The 19,855-nt window shown below is 40.3% G+C and overlaps 1 protein-coding gene across 2 annotated transcripts in view; it reads left to right on the top strand.

Moving 5' to 3' along the window:
• LOC110565213 (ankyrin repeat domain-containing protein 26-like) overlaps positions 1–15,975 on the top strand; it is a 68,380-nt gene extending 52,405 nt beyond the window's left edge. For both annotated transcript variants that reach the window (XM_060384023.1, XM_060384022.1), the window contains 7 exons: positions 795–907; positions 4,093–4,222; positions 8,349–8,639; positions 9,208–9,422; positions 10,684–10,912; positions 11,412–11,457; positions 14,228–15,975. In XM_060384023.1, coding sequence (XP_060240006.1) covers positions 795–907; positions 4,093–4,222; positions 8,349–8,639; positions 9,208–9,422; positions 10,684–10,912; positions 11,412–11,457; positions 14,228–14,361 — 1,158 coding nt within the window. In that variant the 3' untranslated portion in view covers positions 14,362–15,975. The remainder of the gene's footprint in view (positions 1–794; positions 908–4,092; positions 4,223–8,348; positions 8,640–9,207; positions 9,423–10,683; positions 10,913–11,411; positions 11,458–14,227) is intronic.
• Positions 15,976–19,855: the final 3,880 nt, after the last annotated feature.

Below are 19,855 nucleotides of genomic sequence, written 5' to 3'. Positions count from 1 at the left end.
CTGCCTCTCGAGTGCTAAAATTAAAGGTGTGTGTACCGCGCCTGGTTTATGCTTTCTTTGATGGAAGGAGAGATGCCCTGTCCTGGGTGTGGAGGTCAGAAGACAACCTACTGGCGGTAGTTGTCTCCTTCCATCCTGTGGGTTCCAGGCATCAAACTCAGAACAGCAGTTTGTCAGAACAGCAGTCACCTTTACCCACTGGGCCACCTCACTGCCCCTGGGCATTTTATAGCAGAGCCTCAAACCCGTTAAGCGTATTCGAGAGTGATGACAGATTTTCCTGTGGCAGTCTAAGAAAATGTTAAGAATTAAGACTATGCAATATTTGAAAGTCTTCTTTGTGAATTGAAAGTTTAATAAGGAGCCAGGCACTGTGGTTTATACCTATAACCCCAGCATTTGGGAGACTGGTAGTAGAAGGTTGCTGAGAGTTTAGGGCCACCTGGGGCTGCACAGTCAGTTGCAGGCTAGCCTGGGGCAACAGTTGATCTCTGAAAAACTGAAAGCCAAACAAACAAAGCCTAGGTGCTTCCAGGAGAGATCAGGCAGCTCTGTCTTGCCACCAAGCCTGGCCTAAGTTGATCCCTGGAGCATATGTGGTAAAAAAGAGAGCACTAACTCCCGAAAGGAGTCCTCTAATACAGGGGTGCATGCACACAAGAGCACACACACACAGACACATGCATGTCAGTGCACCCCCACACACACAAAACACTCCGCACAGACACACAAGAGGAATAATTTCTTAATAAAGTAAAAATAAAAATTATTTTCTTTAAAAATTATTTTCAAAGTCTGAAGAGGATAAGGAAAAACTGAAGAAACTTACTGAGTTGAAAGACTCTCTGGAACATACTTTGGATCAAGAACAGAAGAAAAACAGTGAGTTAGAAAAAGAGCTGACAGAGTAAGTCTTCCAGTCTTCTCAGCCGTTCTTAATTTATACAAATTCATCTCTATCTACATTTTCATAATTAAGTTACTTTAAAATTTACTTCAGAAACTTACAAGACTAAAAGCTTTTGATTGCTAAAATAATGCATTTACTCTTTAAAGTTTTTTAAGACAATGACAATTCCTTTGTCGTATGATGTCATCTGAACTCTTCAACAACTTTGAAGATGCAAGAGCACCTACAAAAGTACGCTTTAAACAGCTGACTCCAGGGTTTGATCACTTCCTTCCTTTGTAGTGCCCTTCACCGTTTAGACATTTTGATATCTCAAAAACCTATTTGTGGTTTTCTTTAATTATATCATAAATTTTCTTTATATAACTTATATTTATATTTTCTTATAAATATTTTCTTAACTTATATTTTCTTTATATAACTTATATTTTCTTTCTCTCTCCTTAGTGACTGTTTTATCATGGGGATAAACTGTTGTTCTATAAGCATTTCCCATGTGTGCATGAGGTTTACATGATATTGTACTTCTACATTAAAATTTTTAAATGCACACACACACACACACACACACACACATTGGTATTGGTGCTAGAATCTAGAGAGAAGGAGGGTCCCTCACTCCAGTTGGCCAAATGGTGAAAAGAGTAGTGAACAGAAGACAGGAATTTGTTGAGTAAACTCTTGCAGGAAAGAACTGGTTACCCTGCAGTCCAGGTACTGATAAGAGCGTCAGGGTTATTTAGAGAAGGCATGGGGGATGGGAGAGAAATAAGCGTGGTCAGAATGGAATCCAGTTTCTCTTTTGCTTAGGCCCTTGGAGACTCTTATCAGTGAAGTGAATGTTGTCTAGAGATAGCTCCAACTGTTGTCACAATATATTTGGAGATAATGCCTACTATTCCTAGAATGCAGGGTCACTACAGTGAATCAGAAGTCACGAGGTGAGTCAGAGAAATGGTCAAGTCTGAAAGGGAGGATAGACTTGGGTCCCTAGGGCTTAGAGAAATAATGAGATTTCCAGCACCACACCAGGGGCCTGGAACATGAGACTGTAAAAATTGGCTATTTGATAATCTTAGTTATTTTGTCCCTGAACATCCTTAAAATATCTTAATACTCATATCTTTGTGTCTTTAGACTTAAAGAAGGAGGATTACCAGGTAGCTGTAGGTAAATGACTAACCTGTCTTCAGATTTGAACAAGAACGTGATCTACATTTCAGGGTCCTAAAAGGGGTTAAGAATGAAGGCCAAACTTTTCTCTGCTTTGAGTTTCCTATTGGACAGCCATTGACCTAAATGAAAAGGCAGGGCTTTTGATAAAATTAAAGTCTAAATCTCTGCTATGGTATCTGTAGAATATACCCTGCAGAGAGCAAAATCCATAGATTCTCAGGTCCCTGAAATAAAACAGTGTACTATTTGCATTTAACCTCTTCCCAACCTCCAATATACTGTCTTTCCTCTCTAAATTACTCAAAATTCCAAATATACTGTACATGTTAATTAAGTAATTGTTACACTATGTTGTTTAGAGAATAATGGTGAGGAAAAGGATGTGTATGTGTTCAGTGTAAATGCAGTTTTTTTCTTCTTTACTATTTTCAGTGCAAAGTTAGTTGAATTCTTAGATATGGAACCCACAAGTAGAGAGCTAACTGTGTATATCTCATGCTTACAGACATATACATGTGACGTGGGCATTGTGTTTCTGTCACTAGTCTTCCCCTACCCCCTTATTGGGAATAGATTGTCTTCTCCTACAGTGTTTCCTGATTATGGTTTCCCCTCTGTCTACTCCTCCCAGTTCCTTTCCATCTCCCCTCCCACCCGGGTCCACTCCCTTTTTGTCTCTCATTAGAAAAGAGCAGGCTTCCAAGAGATAACAACAAAATAAAATGTAATAAAACAAAGGCTATCCCATCCTTGGACTAGAGTTCAAGAGAAGGCACAAGAATCAGAGACCCATTACACATTTAAGAGTCCCATAAAAATACTAAACTGAAAGCTATAATATTTATGCAGAGGACTTGGTACAGGTCTTATGCTTGCTGCTTCCGACTCTATGTCACCATTTAAAGTGGAATATTTCCTGTGTTCGCAGCCCTGTCATGACAGCTTTTCTCTTGGTTCCTGAGATTCTGAGTTTTCTTTGTGATTCTAATCGATTTTTTATTACTATTTGACAGTCTTGTGTGCATCGTTTGTGTGGGAAGATGGGGGAGGAGTGCTAGAGGTGAAACCCAGAGCCTTGCATATGCTCCACTAGAATTCTATCACTGAGTGACATGTGCACCAGCCCTGTGCTCTGGAGGCAGTTTTACATCTTTTGGATTTTGCAGATGTTTCTATCAAGACTTCCAGATTTCTTCTCTCTTTAAGTCTTCATACACTATTTTTTTTCCTTTCATTTCCTAAGAAGTTTTGTATTGTTTTCCCCACCACTCAAACTGCAAAGATTTGCTTCCCTTTTTCTGCTTTGGATAATCTCCGTGATGCTCTTGGGTTTGGGTGCTAAGCGTTCACTTTCTGCCACACCCTCAGTGCTAAGTTATCTGTGCCTGTCTTCTAGAAAAGGGCCAAAAGGCAACAGTACTCAAAGTACTCAAAGGTCTTCTCCTTATTTACTGATACCCGGGTTACAGCCAATAGCCAAGAGTGTTTTTTACATATGTGTGTGTGTGTGTGTGTGTGTATATATATATATATATATATATATATATATATATATATATATGGATACAAATAATTACAGGTATTCTGTACATGGTCACAATATTAGCTCTCTCTCCCACACATAGCATACATTTTTATTCATATTATTTACCTAAGCTTTTAATTGCATTAGAATGCTTTTAGATTTTAGGTATGCAAATGAAAGAGGGTCATTAATTTATAAATTTCTTGTTTTGTTTGTTTTTTTCAAGACAAGGTCTCTCTGTGTAGCCATGGCTGTCCTGGAACTTGTTCTGTAGACTAGGCTAGCCTCAAACTCAGAGAGATCTACCTGTCTTTACCTCCAAGTGCTGGGATTAAAAGTGTATGTTCTATGTTACCATCTCAGAAAATTTACCTCTTTTATATGTTAGAACTTAATATCTGTTTAAGTAATTATAGTATCTATTTAAGTAACTAAATGTAGTCTTTAAAGTCTTCATTCTGTGCTTTTTTTTTTTTTGCAGATTTAAGGAACTCTTAAAAATGACCGAAAAAGAATTGAATGAACATGAAAACAGAGAACTTAATCTCCATCAAGATATAAAAAACAGTCAATTTGAAATGGATATCCCAGTTAATATGCTAATAAGAAAGGTAATTTTTAATCAGTTTTGGAACCAAAACTAACTTAATTTTTTTTTTAAACTTTTATTAATTACACTTTATTCATTTTGTATCCCCCCATACGCCCCTCCCTCCTCCCCTCCCGGTCCCACCCTCCCTCCCCCTTTCTGCATGCATGCATGCCCCTCCCCAAGTCCACTGATAGGGGAGGTCCTCCTCTCCTTCTTTCTGATCTTAGTCTATCAGTTCTCATCAGAAGTGGCTGCATTGTCAGGGTTCTAGGTTATCTCCATGAATAGTCCTTGGTTGGAGTATGAGTCTCTGGGAAGTTCCCTGTGTTCAAATTTTCTTGTTCTGTTGCTGTCCTTGTGGAGTTCCTGTCCTCTCCAGCTCTTACTATTTCCCACTTCTTACATAAAATTCCATTCACTCTGCCTGTCAGTTGGCCATCAGGCTCAGTATCTGCTTTCACAGTCTGCATGGCAGAGGCTTTCAGAGGCCCTCGGTGGCAGGTTCCTAGGTTGTTTCCTGTTTTCTTCTTCTGGCTTTCAGAGGCCCTCTGTAGCAGGTTCCTAGGTAAATCTCTGGATACATTGAAGTTTATTGTTTTATAGACTTGATGTCAATGAAAATTGTGTTATTTTGTATTAGAAGGTCATGCTATCGATTCTTACATCTTGAACTCAGGCTGTACTCTATCATTATATGGTCCTAAATCATGAATAACATGTCTTTTTATTTATTCATTGGGAGCAGTTTGGGGATATAGTTAGCATATTCCGTGGTATAATCATAGAATGTTGTGATCCCCTCCACTTCAGAATATCTCTGCTACCCTCAAGTAAGGTCCTTTACCTACCATGTGTCTCCTTCTCTGCACAGCCTTAGCGATCTGCCGAGTTTGTTTCTGCATCTCAGTTCTGGCGTCACACAGTATGTGTTCTGGCTTCTTTGACTCAACACTCTGTCCAGGGTCTGTCTGTGTTGTAGCAAGCACCCATGCATATGCCGAGTGCGTCCTTCCGTATGCTAGAACTCACGTTATGTTTAGCTACCACTTGCTGCTTCCACTTTGGTCAGGCATTAGTAACATTGCTATGGACAAGTATAGCTTGCATCCATTTTCGTTTTCCTTGAGCACTCAGGGACCACAGACTTGTGTGGAAACCGCTAGACGTGAGCAGCTGCCACTGCCAGTGTCCTTTCAAAGTGGCTGCACCGTGTACCCAGCACTGTTGAGTTGACGGTTTCTCCGTAGCTTTTAGAACGCTTGTTTTCTATCGTTTTGTTGTTGTGTTTTTTTTTCCCTTCTTCTTCTTTTTCTTCTTTTCTTGGGAAAATAAGAATTTCCAACCTAATGATGTGAAGTGGCACTTGGTCATGGCTTTCCTTTGCGTTTTCCTAAGAGTAATGGGATGGCATTGAACATGTTTTTTTCATATGATTATTAGTCATACATGTGTCTCCTCTGGAACAATGCCTGTTTCCTTCCCTCATGGATTATCTTTCTGAACTGTTTCTTGTTGCTGTTTTAAGAAGCCTTTATATATCTTAGATATAAGCTCTTACTAGATATAGGATGTTCAAGTACTTACTGCTATCTTGGCAACATGCATTTTTTATTCCTTCATGGTGTCAAACAGGAATGTTGATAAAGTCCATTTAACCTATTTCTTTCCTTTAATAGCATGTCTAAGAAACTTACCAGTCACTAGGACTTATACCTATTTTTTGGGTAAGAATTTTATAGTTTTATTATGTTTAGCTGTTCTGCTTTGAGTTACTGTTTTCCAAGGCTCATCGGGTCAGTTCATTTCTCCACCACCATCGGGTCAGTTCATTTCTCCACCACTTGACATCATCTGGATGATGTGAAGGTGGAGACCAGTACTTAGGACTTCATTCTCATGGCGACTAGTTGAAGCTGACCTTTGGAGCTTTATGAGGGGCAGTCAGCTCTGCCACCTCTGTAACTAAAGTAATTAATTCTACTGAAATCCCACCTAATTAGTGTTCAGTATGTATTGTATTTTGTTCCAAAAGAGAGTGACCCATGTTGATAAATTTATACTGCAAGATATCACTGCTCCTCACCAGGAGTCACTAAAGTTGCTAGTGACTGAATAACTCAGTATATGCTGCCAGGGTCCAACCCCAGGTGAGGTCAGGGCCTGAAGCAGGTGGATGCAAGAGCATCGAGGGAGGAATCAGACACGGGACACCTGTTAGTTTTAAGAGCGAGGGACAGAGAGGAAGCACACCTAGGTAGGGCTTGACCTACTGTGACAGCCTATCTCTTACAAGCTTTACTTATGCACAAAATCATTTACTAAAGAACTTCAGTACTGATTACAAAACTTTTTAGGGCACATTTTTTCTGAATTCTTCTTTGATTACATAAACATATTAAAGTAAAAAAAAATAAAGTGAGCAAACAGCAAATTTTGTAAGAACTAAGAGTTAGCATGATAAAATCAGTTTTCTTTTAACTCAATGTCTTTTTCCTTAGGATTTGTGTTGCAGAACCTTGTGGTTACAGAAATGCTACGCCAGATGACTCTATTTGAATTTGATTCTGTTTAAGTTTGGCACAGAGTTAATAGGTCAGAACTTATTTCCTACCACCTGTTATATCAAGTCTGTCTTTCCTACAGAAGCCCCGTCTCTCAGTCCCCTTTTTAATTCTTCCTTCCTTCCTCTGTTTTTCTTTTATATTTGACATGGGATCACCATCTCTTCCTTTGATTCTTAAAATACCATCCAGCCTTTCTAGCAGCGCACAAATGTTGATTAAGCAAAAGCAGTCTGTTCTTTCTTTTTCTACAATATCAGAAAAGTCCTCTCTGACAGGTCTGTTCAGGAAGGCAGGCAGTTCTCTGAGACAGAATGTTTTCTGTGTCTTTGTTATGAAACCTTGTTTCAGTATGATCCCTGTCTTCCTTACAATCCTGTAAAGGCTAGAAGAACATCAGGATTCCTAAAACTGCTTGCTTTGCCTTCAGGATGGTACCAAGGTTTATCATTAATTGTATCATCAAAATCTTTTCCTGTTACACTAGTTCTGTGTTTCTGAGGCTGGACATGTGTAGGAAGAGTAACATGAAAACTTAATGATTCAATTACAGTTTGTCAGCTCCTACAATTTCCATAAGTATTTCTCTTTTAATTTTTTTCAGATCTTTTGTCTCATGCTTACTAATACCACTTATGAATGATCTAAATGTGTATAAGTCGGGTCTATGAAAGACTCACTTCTCCTCACAGCTGATTCTCCCAGGGAGCTACCATTAGTTTTTTTTCTTTTTAACACTGGCCTTTATAAGAATTGTTACATTTTCCCAGCTTTAGCCTCTGGTGAAGGGCCTTTAAGGAATACAAATATTAAAAAAAAAAAAACGTAAGTTGTGTAGTAAATTTCTCCCAAGGTCAATGAAGGGTCTCCCTAGCACTAGAACTTTGTCAAACAGCACCTTGGTGATACTTGGAATCACCAATATTCTTAAAACTTCTCCAGAAATTGTGGAGCATGAAGATGGGGAAAATGGTTACAGATTTTTATTTGGTTAAATATTTTGAGACAGGATTTCTCTACATAGCCCTGGTTATCCTAGATTGGGCTTTGAAATCACAGAGATCTGCCTACACCTCTGCCTCTCAAGTGAGTTCTGGATTAAGGAAGTGTACTACCATGCAGATTTTCCAAAATGACTAAGAGTCATTTTGAGAAGGAAAGATAGGAGACATCCGCATAAAAACAAATCTAACATGAGTATGCTGGTATGTAACAAAATAATGATCATAAAATGTATGTTTTGTGACTTTTGCTACTTTTGGCTTTAATTTTCTGAGTAACTAGAAACCTCATTATGAGCCAGGTGTGGTGGCACATACCTTTTATCCCAGCACTCCGGAGGCAGAGGCAGGTGGATCTCTGTGAGTTTGAGGCCAGCCTGGTCTCCAGTGTGAGTTTCCAGGAGATCCAAGGCTACACAGAGAAACCTTGTCTTGGGCGGAGGGGTCAGGGGGAGAGAAAGAAAAAGAACTATTGCAGGTTATATTTAATTGCAAATGAGCTTAAGTAAAATTTGTGGTTGGTTTTATGCTGCACTGTTCTCATCCTTCTTCATTACCAAACCGTAGCATTTTATTTCTGCAGATTGACGATCTTACATCAAAACTGGAAACTGCATCTTCAAAATGTCTACAACTTGGTAAAAAAAATCAGTCTCTTCAGCAGGAATTACTATTGATGAAAACTATACAAAAGAAGTGTGGGAAACTAGAGAAGAATAAGAAGAAATTGGAGCAGGAACTAGTAAACCTCAGAAGTCACATGGAAAACAACATGGTGGAGCACTGTGAAGTGCAGCAATATAAGCGGGAGGTGGAAGAGCGGGCGAGGCAGGACTTGGTGGAAAAGTTAAAACAGGTCAATCTCTTCTTGCAGGTTCGTTGGTTTCTGTGCTGCACTGCAGTTCATCTCACGGCACGTGATGCTCTGGGTGTTCACACGGAGGGTGGCCTCTAGTTCCCTAGAGTTTCAGGGAGAAGAGGATGTGCTTATCCTGTGCTTGAGTGTTCATTATTATAGCTCAGCTGATCCTTCAATGGAGAATCATACGACTTTCAAAGCAAGTTTGCCTAAAATGAGGTTGCTCGAAGGAAAACAAATTGACATATGAAATATACCAAACTCTTGTTCTTAAGTCATCTAGTTCAGGCTTTAAGTTTTGAGCTTCTTCTATTGTTCTTTGAATTGCCAGATGACTGTGTCCTAACATGCGAGTCATTCCGAGCTGGGGGTGCACTGTAGTCGTAACGTGTCCATTTATGCACCAGGCCCTGGATTTGATTCCCAGGACTAAGACAAACAACAGAGGATGAAGATCAGTCTTCTGTTCACATTTTAATCCCAGTATGAGCATCAGTCTTCACGTATTTGATTCAGAACAAATGAATAATAATAACTTGGGCTATAGTTAACTTCTAAAGTGACTTGTTTCAATTTGCCGTAGGCACAGGCAGCATCTCAGGAAAACTTGGAGCAGTTAAGAGAGAGCAGTAACGCTTCAGCGAGAAGTCAGCTGGAGCTCAGGATTAAAGACCTGGAATCCCAGCTCTCCAAAATGAAAGCTCAGGAAGACTTTGATAAAATAGAACTAGAAAAATATAAGCAACTCTACCAAGAAGAATTCAGAGTCAGAAAATCGTTGTCAAGTAAACTGAACAAGTAAGTCCTAACATTGAATCTCAGAGAGTAAACTCACTGCCTTATCCCTACAGCGTCATTTTCAGTGAGACTAGGAGGCTGTGAACGATGACTAGGCAACACAGGCTTGGAAATAATGTAACTGACCCTCAAAATGTAACTTGGGATAGCTTATGTTCTTTTTTGTCAGTCTGTCTTAGTTAATATGATTTGCTAAGCTTTCAGGTAGATAATTTTGAAGCCTTATAGTAAGACAGTTATGTTGTTATAAAATTGCTTATACAGAACTATTAAGAGGTTTGGTTGTATTTAGTTTGGTTTGTTTTGCTTTGGGAAGATAACTCAGTCCCAGGGGTCAGGTACTGCTGACCCTCCTCTGGGCACTCTCAGCATTTGCTATCTTAACTCTCTTTGATTGTCATCTTTAGTATTTCCATTAGCTGTTCCTATAAGCAAACAATAAGCAGCAGGCTTCCTGGCCTGTGTAAAGATGAGTAGGTGATACAGGGAAACGTTAACATGGAACAGAAGTGTCAGCACAGCTAACGCTCCCGGCTGTGGTTCTGAGTTATTCCTTGGTATCAGCTGCTTCATTTGTCCTGAGTAATGGGAGAGAATGCTTAGAACTCCTTATGAGGGAAGTTCCGACCGATATCCATTCAGGGAGGGAAGCGTGTTAATTATACACAGTGTCTTGTCTGCTCTAGTGAAGCAAATCAATAGTCATCTCCCAGTCATCACTTAATACAAGTGTTGTTGATGGCACCCTCGGGCAGCTGGGAGGCAGGGCCTTTCGGGAGGCAACATGGACATCATCTCAACAAGCATGTTTCTCCCTTCTACTTTGCTGGAATTTCATTTAAGATTTCCACTAGAGGCCACGGTTGGGGGTGGGGGCCCACACGCCTTTAATCCTATTACTTGGGAGGCAGAAGCAGGTGGACCTCTTGAGTTTGAGGCCGGCCTTATCTACAGACTAAATTCCAGGATAGCCAAGGCAGAGAAACCCTGTCTCAAAAAAACAAAACAATAACAACAAATAAAACAGCACTCCCCCCCACACACACACACAAAAAAGGATTCCCTCTAGAAAAACCCGCACTTGTTAGAATAATTTTAAACCCGTAGTAATCAGTTGTTCGGCTCTGACAGGTTTTCCAGGCTCAGTCGCCGTTGAGTTGCAATCCCGTGTGCTCACGTAGCAGCTTCTTAACCGGCCGTGACTACAGGGCCCACTGGGACTGTGGAGGCGCTAAGCATTTGCCTTTTGTGCTCTCCACAGGACCAGCGAGAGGCTGGAGGAGGCCAGCACCAGGCTCCTCCTGGAGGAGCAGCAGAACAGATCCCTGCTGAGCTCCCTCAGTACAAGGCCCGTTGTAGCCTGCCCTTGCGTTGGAGATCCGCATAATGGTTTACCATTCAACAGAACTTTTCTTCCACGAGAAAACATAGTGATTCCTGCCTCCAGCCTCCAGCCGTCAAATAGAAGAATGGAAATCTACCTGACCAAGGCTAGTCTATTTCTTTTTTCCTTTGGGTTTCAAGTTTCTAATAAAATTCTCACTTTTCATTTAATGCATGGTACTGAGTTGCTGGCCTGTGCGTACTCCTGGCATTGTAATTAATGCTAGTGGAGAAAAATCACTCACGTTCCTAGGGTTCTCAGCGCGGTGGGTGCTCAGTGTCACTGCTTCAGTGAATGGACTAAACCAGTACACTTCTTTAACAGCTAATGCTTAAGTTACATTTTGGGAAAGTAAACATGGCTGTGACTAAAAGTACAGTTTGAGATGCTATGGCACACCTAATGACAGGTTCCCTGCAGCATCCTACGTTCTCTATTCCAATGACAAGACAATGGCTGACTTCCAAATACGTGCATGTAGATCTTTATAATTTAAAGGAATCTGATACAAATACTACTTATCACTTAGGTAAATGTGTAACGTTGTATAAGATTAATTTCCAAGTTAAAGTCCTTGACTTTCTTAAATATTCAACTCATTTCAGATGCATCAGGAGCTGGAGAAAAGTATAAATAGAGAACTTAAAGAAGGTATGTGTCAAAATTTATGAATTAAGCTTAGATTGACTAATTTCTGAAGCAAATTATAAATAATAAATTACATTGTTTGATAAATAGATTTTATATTAAGCATTGTCATACAGTAAAGTAAAGATGTGAAGTTATTTCTCTCAGAGTTCAATTCAGCAAATATTTTATTTGAGAATTTGATATATAAGTACACCGTATCAGCATCATTTCCACCTCTTTCCCCTCTAACTCCACCATGTCCTCCCTCCCCACCCCTCACAGTCATGACCGCTCGCATATGCAGCCTGGAGGCTGTCAGTGCCACCCTTTCTTCCCTGTACTCAGGACTAACCATCCTCGAAGTGACTGCTCCTCCCTCTCAGCAGCCACTGACTGCCTGTAGCGCTTCATCTCAGGATAGGGTTGTCTTAGGTAGGGTTTCTGTTGCCGTGATAAAGACCATGACCAAAAGCAACCTGGGGAGGAAAGGGCTTATTTCTCACTTCCAACACTGAGGGAGGTCAAGTCAGTAGCCCAGAGTCAGAAACGGAAGCAGAAGCCATGGAGGAGGGCTGCTTGCTGACTTGCTGCTCCTGGCTTGCTCGTCCTTCTTTCTCACATAACTCAGAGCCGCTTGCTCGGGATTGGCACCACACACAGTGAGTGGGGCCCTCCCACATCAGTCCTTAGTCAAGAAAGTACCCTACTGACTTGCCCACAGGCCATCTGATACAGGCATGTTTTTTTCCATTGAAGTTCCCTCTTCCAAGATAAATTGTGTCAATTTGACAAACAAAACAAATAAACACGTGTGGGCTTTATGGATTTTTCTTCCATCCTTTTTCCTCCAGTAGGCATGCCAACTGATGGGGATGGGGTCTTTGCAGGTATTGTGGAGGTAACTGTATTGTTGGGAGTTCACAGATACAGCATCTTTATTCTGCCCAGAAGACATTATATCACAACAGACATCAGGTCCTTGGGCTTTACCTTCTGTCTGCCTTCTATTCAGTGGTATTTCCTGAGTGCTGGGTGTAGGGGTTATGATATAGATGTTATGTTTGGGGATAGGCACCACATAGCCACTTATCCTGGCATTTTAATCAGTTGTGAGTCTCTGTAATGGCCTCCATGTGTTGCTGCAAAGAGAGGCTTCTTTGATGGCAGATGAGAGTTCCGTATCTAAGGATATAACAAATTAGAAGGCACTTGGAAACTAACTGCAATAACATAGTAGCAGTGGCTTCTCCGCTGAGGTCTGAGACCTGGCCAGCCACAGGTTCGTGGCTGAGTTTACAATACCAGGCATGAACCCCTCCAGTTGAGTGGGCTTTAGCTTCGATTACACACTGGTGGTTACCCCCAAGATACAGGCGTCACTGCTACACCGTCTAGTACCTCATCTGTCCAGTTGTTGTGGTTCTGGGGCTTCACAGCCAGCTAGGGACAACTTTCTCCCTTGGCAGCTTGTATGCTTCTGACACTGGCCTCAGGAGGAGGCTTTCTGGTCAGATCCAGCTTGATTCGCCTTAGTCCTTTAGCCTAAGTGTTCGGTATCTTCCGTGACTCGGGCTTACCTTCAACCTCCAAGAAGGAACTAAAGGCTACATCAGTGATCTACATTGTTTCGGGAATCACCGGGACTACCCTGACCAACCATTCAAAGGGAAGTTTTTCTTGTCTGTTGCTGGAGTTTTGTTAATCTATGGTTCTTGTAAGGAGCATTGTTTGCTAAGTGGTGTGACTTCCTTTTTACACACACATACTACACACCACACCACACTTGAGGCTATATCAAACAACCTTGGTGTTTGCCCCTCCTCCCTCCCTCTCCTTCTGTATTGCCTTCTTCCTTCTCCCCAGGTAGAGCCCCCTCCCCTGATATTCTATCTCCCACTTCCTATGACATGCATCGTGCTATTCTTCTCTCAACCTCACTCATTCCAGCCTGTGGTCCCTCTATACTGTCCTGGGTTTTAGTTCCATTTTATGAAAACTCTTTTCAGATCCATAGCCTATTTTAATTGGATTATTGGTTTTCTTGATTCTTTGGTATTTTTATATTCTGATTATCCTCTATCAGCTGTCTACTAAGAGTCTTTCCCATTCTATAGGTTTCCAGTGCTGTATGGAAGCCTTTAACTTTAGCCCATTTTGTCAGTTGTTACTGAGCAAATTGAATCCTATTCAGAAAGTCCTTTCCTGCTTGTATGTATCTTAAAGGAACTGCCTATATTTCTTCCAGTAGTTTTAGGTGTTACCTTGAAGTCTTTTACCCATTTGGAATTCATGTGTGGGGTCATAGCAAAGACTCTATTTTCATTCTACGTGTGGGCATCCAGTTTCCCAGAACCATTTGTTAAAGGGGTTTCTTTCCTCCAGTGTGTAGTTTTAGAGTCTTGTCAAACCTCAGGCACCTATAAACATGTGGTCTTAAGACTTGGTTCCGGCAACCTTCTGCTGAACTAGTCTACATGCTTACTTGTGTGCTGCCGCCATTCCGTTTTCAGTACTATGGCTCTGTGAGGTAGCCTGTACATGAGTGCTGGGAAGGGACCATATCATCTCATCTTGTCCTTCCTGTGCTTGTTATAGAGGGTTTGTACATGTTTGTTGAATAAATGAGTCATCCCAGATACTTTGATATTCATAATGACAAGCAAGCACATACCCCGTGAGTGAGCAAGGTAAATTTACTTATAGTGTGCACTGCAGCTGCACATACAATTACCATTTATTTTCAAGTCTCTACTGGCTTGTGCTTGGTTAACACTGATGTCTTTCTTTCCAGCTGCTGCTGAGCTTGAATCTGAATTCTGCAAAATTTCTCCCCTTGGATCTGCTACTAAAACAGGTCAAGATCTACTCTCAGAAGCATCACAAGAATATATAGACATTTTAAAGAAAAAATACACGATCTGCTGAATATAAAAAGAATAAACCAAAAGAGAGAGAAAGCTGGATGCACTAGCACACGCCTGTAATCCCAGCACTCAGGGAGGCAGAGGCAGGCAGATCTCTGTGAGTTTGCGGCCAGTCTAGTCTACAAAGCGAGTCCAGGACAGCCAGGCTGTACAAAGAAACCCTGTCTGGAAAAACCAAAAAAAAGAAAAAAGTGAAAGAAAAGGCAAGCAAGTAGAAGTGGGACTGTTGGGGAGAAGGCCCAAAGGAAGAGAAGACCAGAGAAGCTAGAGGGCCATGCACTGTGTGTGTATCTTAAATGTCTCAATGGAATGGGTGTGGCATGTCTATGACCCCGCCACTTTTGAAGCAGAACCAGGTAGAGACCAAGGACGGCCAGGGCTACGTGTCTCACACAGAAAAAGAAAGTCATAATGAAACCTACTATTTTGTATGAATAATATACATTAATGTATATGAGCTAAAATATAACGTATTTGTTAGACTGTTTATATGTTTTAATTGTTTCTTATTAAGTGTATGACTTGAAAACACAAGTAAAAAACTTTTCTGTCATGTATTAGAAAATTAATATATTTATCTGTGGTTTTAAGCATATTTTACAAGTATTACTAAGCCAGTATTACCCAGTTTCACATACGAAAACACCCAGAAGACAGTTGTTTTAACACCAGGTTCTCATGAATACTTTGGTGGGATGAAATATCATCATTCCCATTTATGCTTTTCTATTTTTATCACTGTAGGGGCCAAAAGCTTTAGCCAGACATTTTAACTTTAAGCACTGATTTGTAGTTCTTGATGCTATGGAAAAGCACAATTACCTAGGGCTTTCCACCTGTTCTGTTTATCCATTTGCTTATTCATCTTTGATGTTTTTTTTTTTTTAAGTCTTAAAATTAGACAAAAGTTCACAGAATTCTGCCCCCTTACTCTGAACCATTTGAGAGAGTCTTGCTGCCATCTGCCATCATCCTAGACTATTTTAGTATTTTTTGTAATTAGCACCATAGGTGACTGTAGTGTTACCTTGTCATCAGAAGTCTAACACTAATAGATCCTGGTGTTTAATCTTCAGCTTCCTTTCCAGTTTGGCTCCTTACCTACCATGTCCTTTAACGAAAACTGATCCCATTCAGACTGATGGGTTCCAGTTACTTGCATTTCTTAGACTCCTTCAGTCTGGAACATTGCTCAGTCTTCCTGGACTTTCATGACCTTAAATCTTCAAGGAAGAATTCATGTGGCATGTCCCTGAAATTGAATTTTCTGTTTCACTGTGATTAAATCATACATCTTTTTGGCAAGAGTATTACAGAAGTAAGTCTTCTCGTTTCTCTTTTATGTGATCTATACTTAGATTTTCTCTATTATGATACTGATATTGATTGATAGAGCAATTTTCTGCTGTGTTTTCTTCTATGTATTTACTTTTCATTTTGTAATAACTGTTTTGTAGGTAATTTGTGACTGTAAATATCTGTTTCTTATCAAACTTACAAAACATTTATTTACTAGTGTTTTGTGGATTAATGCTTCTTCATTTTATTTAATGAGATATAAGTTGTTGATAACAATTATTTTTATAATTTAATAAATTAAATTTTTAAGAATTTCATACATGAGTGCTGTATTTACATCATTTCCATCCTTTTCTTTTTTCCTTCAACTCCTATGTCCCTCCCAACTCCCTCTCAAATTCATGACCTCTTTGTTTTTATATGTATATATCACCCTATTGTATTATTCCTATGTACATGTGTTCAGGAGCTTGTAAATGTTCTATTGCTATGTACATGTGTTCAAGAGCTCATAAATGTTCTGTTTTTATAATTGGACCACTATTGAAAAATTTTTAAGAATTATACAAAAAAATCTTGGTTATTACTATTCTCTCTAAATGCAAACATTTCTTTTTAATCTTTCTCTTATCTTCCTCCTTCAAAATAAATGCAAAGAAAGAGATCTAAGAAGAGTATTTTCCCCTTGTGAATTGTAGACATGACACATATTTATCTCTCAATACACACCTCCTAAAAATAAAGAGCTGTCATTATGTGCCTGTAGCAGAACAATCAGGAAGTTCAATATAATTTCTGTGCCACTTTCCCTTAAGGTTAACAGTTATCTCAATGTGTCCTTTTTGTAGTCAGAGAGCTCAAAATAGAATTTTGTGCCCACCTTCTCTCTATGCTGGGATTTTTGTCTAGCTTGAGCTTGCAAAGTCTTGGTAGCATGCTGACACAGTTGCCCTATATTGTTAGAAAAACACTTTCCTTGGTGCTATCCACCATCTCTGTCTCTTACAGTCTCTGACCCTCTGAAGTTCACTGCCCCACTTAGCTTTAGCACTTCACAACCCAGGATTACCTCACATTGACCAGTTTGAGGGGTTCTGGGTTAATTGCCATCTACCACAAAAAGAAGCCTCCCTGGGGAAGGTTTTCCTGTAGACCTATCACCTGTCTGGCACAGGTCCTTGGCCCCTTTAATAGTCCAGGTATGGTTCCATCTCATGAAGTGGTCCTTAGATCTAAGCAGAAAGCGATTGGTTACTCAAATAGCATCTGTGCCAGTATTGCAGTGAGCCTATCCTGCCAGACCAGTCATTGTTGTCATTACTTCTCTCTGGTGGCATACATAGCAGTTTCTGGCACCTAGAGAGAGAGTCATTAGGGATGTATCTTGCAGATGAATACCTACTTGATTTCTTCAATTTCAGGGCTTCAAATATGTGGTGTCTGCAGCAACAGAACTGAACTGTCAAGTTCTGGAGGACAGGCAAAAGAATATTGGCAGTAGGCTGTAATGGTTGAGGTCTATGTGACCCATTGGCCAACAGCTCAAAAAGAGGAGAGCCCTTATAACCCAAACCTTTCTTGTCCTAGATAGATTATTTGCTAGCGTTTTAGGAAGTGCCTACAGTAGTGGGCTTTTTCAAAAGCCTTAGTGTTAGTCCCCCTCCTCATGTTGTAGCATCTACCTGTTCTAGTCCCACTCCAATTTAGCACTTGCTTTTCTATTATTCCCCTTTCTAACACTGTTCTATCTTTATTCCTTAAAGACCCCTCCCCGTAAATGGCCCCTTACTAAATTCTTAGCCTCTGTGGGTATTTCAAATGATACACACACGTCAGAAGATTCGAAGCTAACATCCACCAATAAGAAAAAACACGGCCTTTTGTCTTTTGGTGTCTGAGTTGCCTTCCTCAAAATGATTGTTTCTGGCTTCACCCCTTAACAACTGCATTTTAACAGCTGACTAACATTTTGTTCTGTAAATAGACCAATTTTCATGATCTGTTGATGGACATCTGGGCTTTTACCATTTCCTGGCTATCGTTAATGGAGCAGAAATTTAGAAGGATGAGCAGTTATCTCTGTAGTAAGATACAGAAGCCTTTGGGTATATGTCCAAATGGTATATCTAGGTCATATATTCCAGCTTTTTGAGAAACCTCCACACTTACTGATATTTCCATAATGGTTATTAGTAGTTTATACTTCTAGCAACAGTGATTATAAGTGCCTCCTTTCCCCTGTATACATGCCAGCATTGATCTTTTTTTTTCTCCGTCTTAGCCATTCTGACTACGAGATGAAATTCCAAGTATTTCCCTGAATGTTGAGAATGTTGAACACTTTAAAAAATATAAATATTTTTTATTCTCAGCCCCTTCTCAGTAAACAGTGTTCCTCCATGACCTCTTCTTCAGTTCCTGCCTCTGGGTTCCTGCCTTGAGTTCCTGCCCTGACTTCCCTTTATGAAGGACTATGAACTGTAAGGTGATATAAACCCTTTCCTCCCCAGGGTGCTTTTGGCTGTGGCATTTTGTCACAGCAATAGAAACATCCAAAACAAGCCCTGAGGTTATAGTCACGTATGGTGTCTGGCTTTTCACATGGGTGCTTGACACTTAGGTCCTTGTGTTTTTGCAGCAGTCACTTTATATCTCAGCCATCGCCTTGGCCTAGTTCTTTTATACTTCTAAATAGTATCTGGGGAAGCATGGATCCACTTCAAATAGATCAGAAAATGCCGGGAGCCAAAGCTATCTACTGAAGACAAAGCTATCTACTGAAGCCTAAGTCAATTAATGAGTCAAAGCTATCTAGTGGAGACAAAAGGTGTTTGCAAGGCCAAAGCCAAATAGTGAGCAAAGGTCATTTAGTGGAGACCTAAAGCTATTTAGTGAAAGTTATCTAGGACCCTAACTCATGGGTGAGAGACTGTGAGGACATCCCTTTGTTAGAGCATCCGTGAGAAAACATCCCTATGGTATCTTGCAGGCACCCTATTTAACACATGAAAGCACTCTTCCTGTCTCCTGCAGCAGCTAATTACCTTCCCCCTTTCCTGCCTTCTCCCTATATAAGTTGGGCAAAAATTTCTAATAAATGAAGCCTTGATCAAACAAACAGACTTGGCTTCCTTCCTTGCGCTTCTCATCCCCCCCCCCCCCCCATTCCTTCCATTCTCCTCCCTTAGGAATCCACGTTCAAGCCCCGCTGGTCCGGGCAAGAAAAGCTATGCTTGAAAACAGTAATAGCAATTTGGTCAGGGAGTCTCCTCTGGAAACAGTGGGCCCAAGGACTCCTTTCAACTTGAGGCCTTCTCAGGTTGTTTGGAATATGATCTGGTGTGAGATGTCTTCACCGTGCGGACTTTTAACAGCCACGTGAACCTGTGTCAGGCTATTTACTGCTTTAGCATGGGGGTTGGAACTGAGGGCTAAAATTCCAGTCATTGAGAAGTTTTAGTTCAAGAGTACTCATTTAGTTGGCCTTGACATTTTTAATTAATTAACCTACCGATCTAATGTTTCCATTAATGTATTTAGGTGTCCTGACTTGTGACTTCTTTTAGAGGGATGGATCAGAGGTTAAGAGCACTGGGTGCTCTTCCAGAGGTCCAGGGTTCAGGTCCTAGTGCCAAGTTTTGTCTCAAAACTGATCCCAACTCTAGTTCCAGGGGATCAGATACCCCTTTCTGGCCTCATCATTCATGACACACAAGTGGTGCACAGACATACATGCAGACAAAACACCCATACACATAAAATAAAATATCTCCATGATGCAGCCTCCATGTTGGAATATGAATTTGGAGTAACCTAAATTTGTGTTCCAGAACCATGGTCACTATATTCGGTTCCAAAATAAAGTTTCTCTTATCCCCTTATGTTTGTGTGTCAGCAATACCTTTGCCTTGACTCTTACAGGCTGTTTGTTCCCATGGTACCATTGTTTCTTAAGTTGGCCTTTTAAGGCCCAATGGGTGAGCCTGGCTTCTTACAGCTGCCAGAGCTCAGCCTTTGATCCTAAAAAATCTGGATATATATGTGTGTGTGTGTGTGTGTGTATGTATATATGTTTGTGTATATGTATATATGTATGTTTGTATATGTGTATATATGTACACGTTTTGTGTGTATTAATATTAATTTTCTTATGAAAGATTTATTATTTCCATTTTTCTAAAGTTAGCACAAACTAA

Source organism: Meriones unguiculatus, chromosome 5 (assembly GCF_030254825.1).
Source record: "Meriones unguiculatus strain TT.TT164.6M chromosome 5, Bangor_MerUng_6.1, whole genome shotgun sequence".
Lineage (NCBI taxonomy): Eukaryota > Metazoa > Chordata > Mammalia > Rodentia > Muridae > Meriones > Meriones unguiculatus.
Note: the sequence above shows the minus strand (reverse complement) of the source record. Positions and strands in the feature narration are given on the sequence as shown.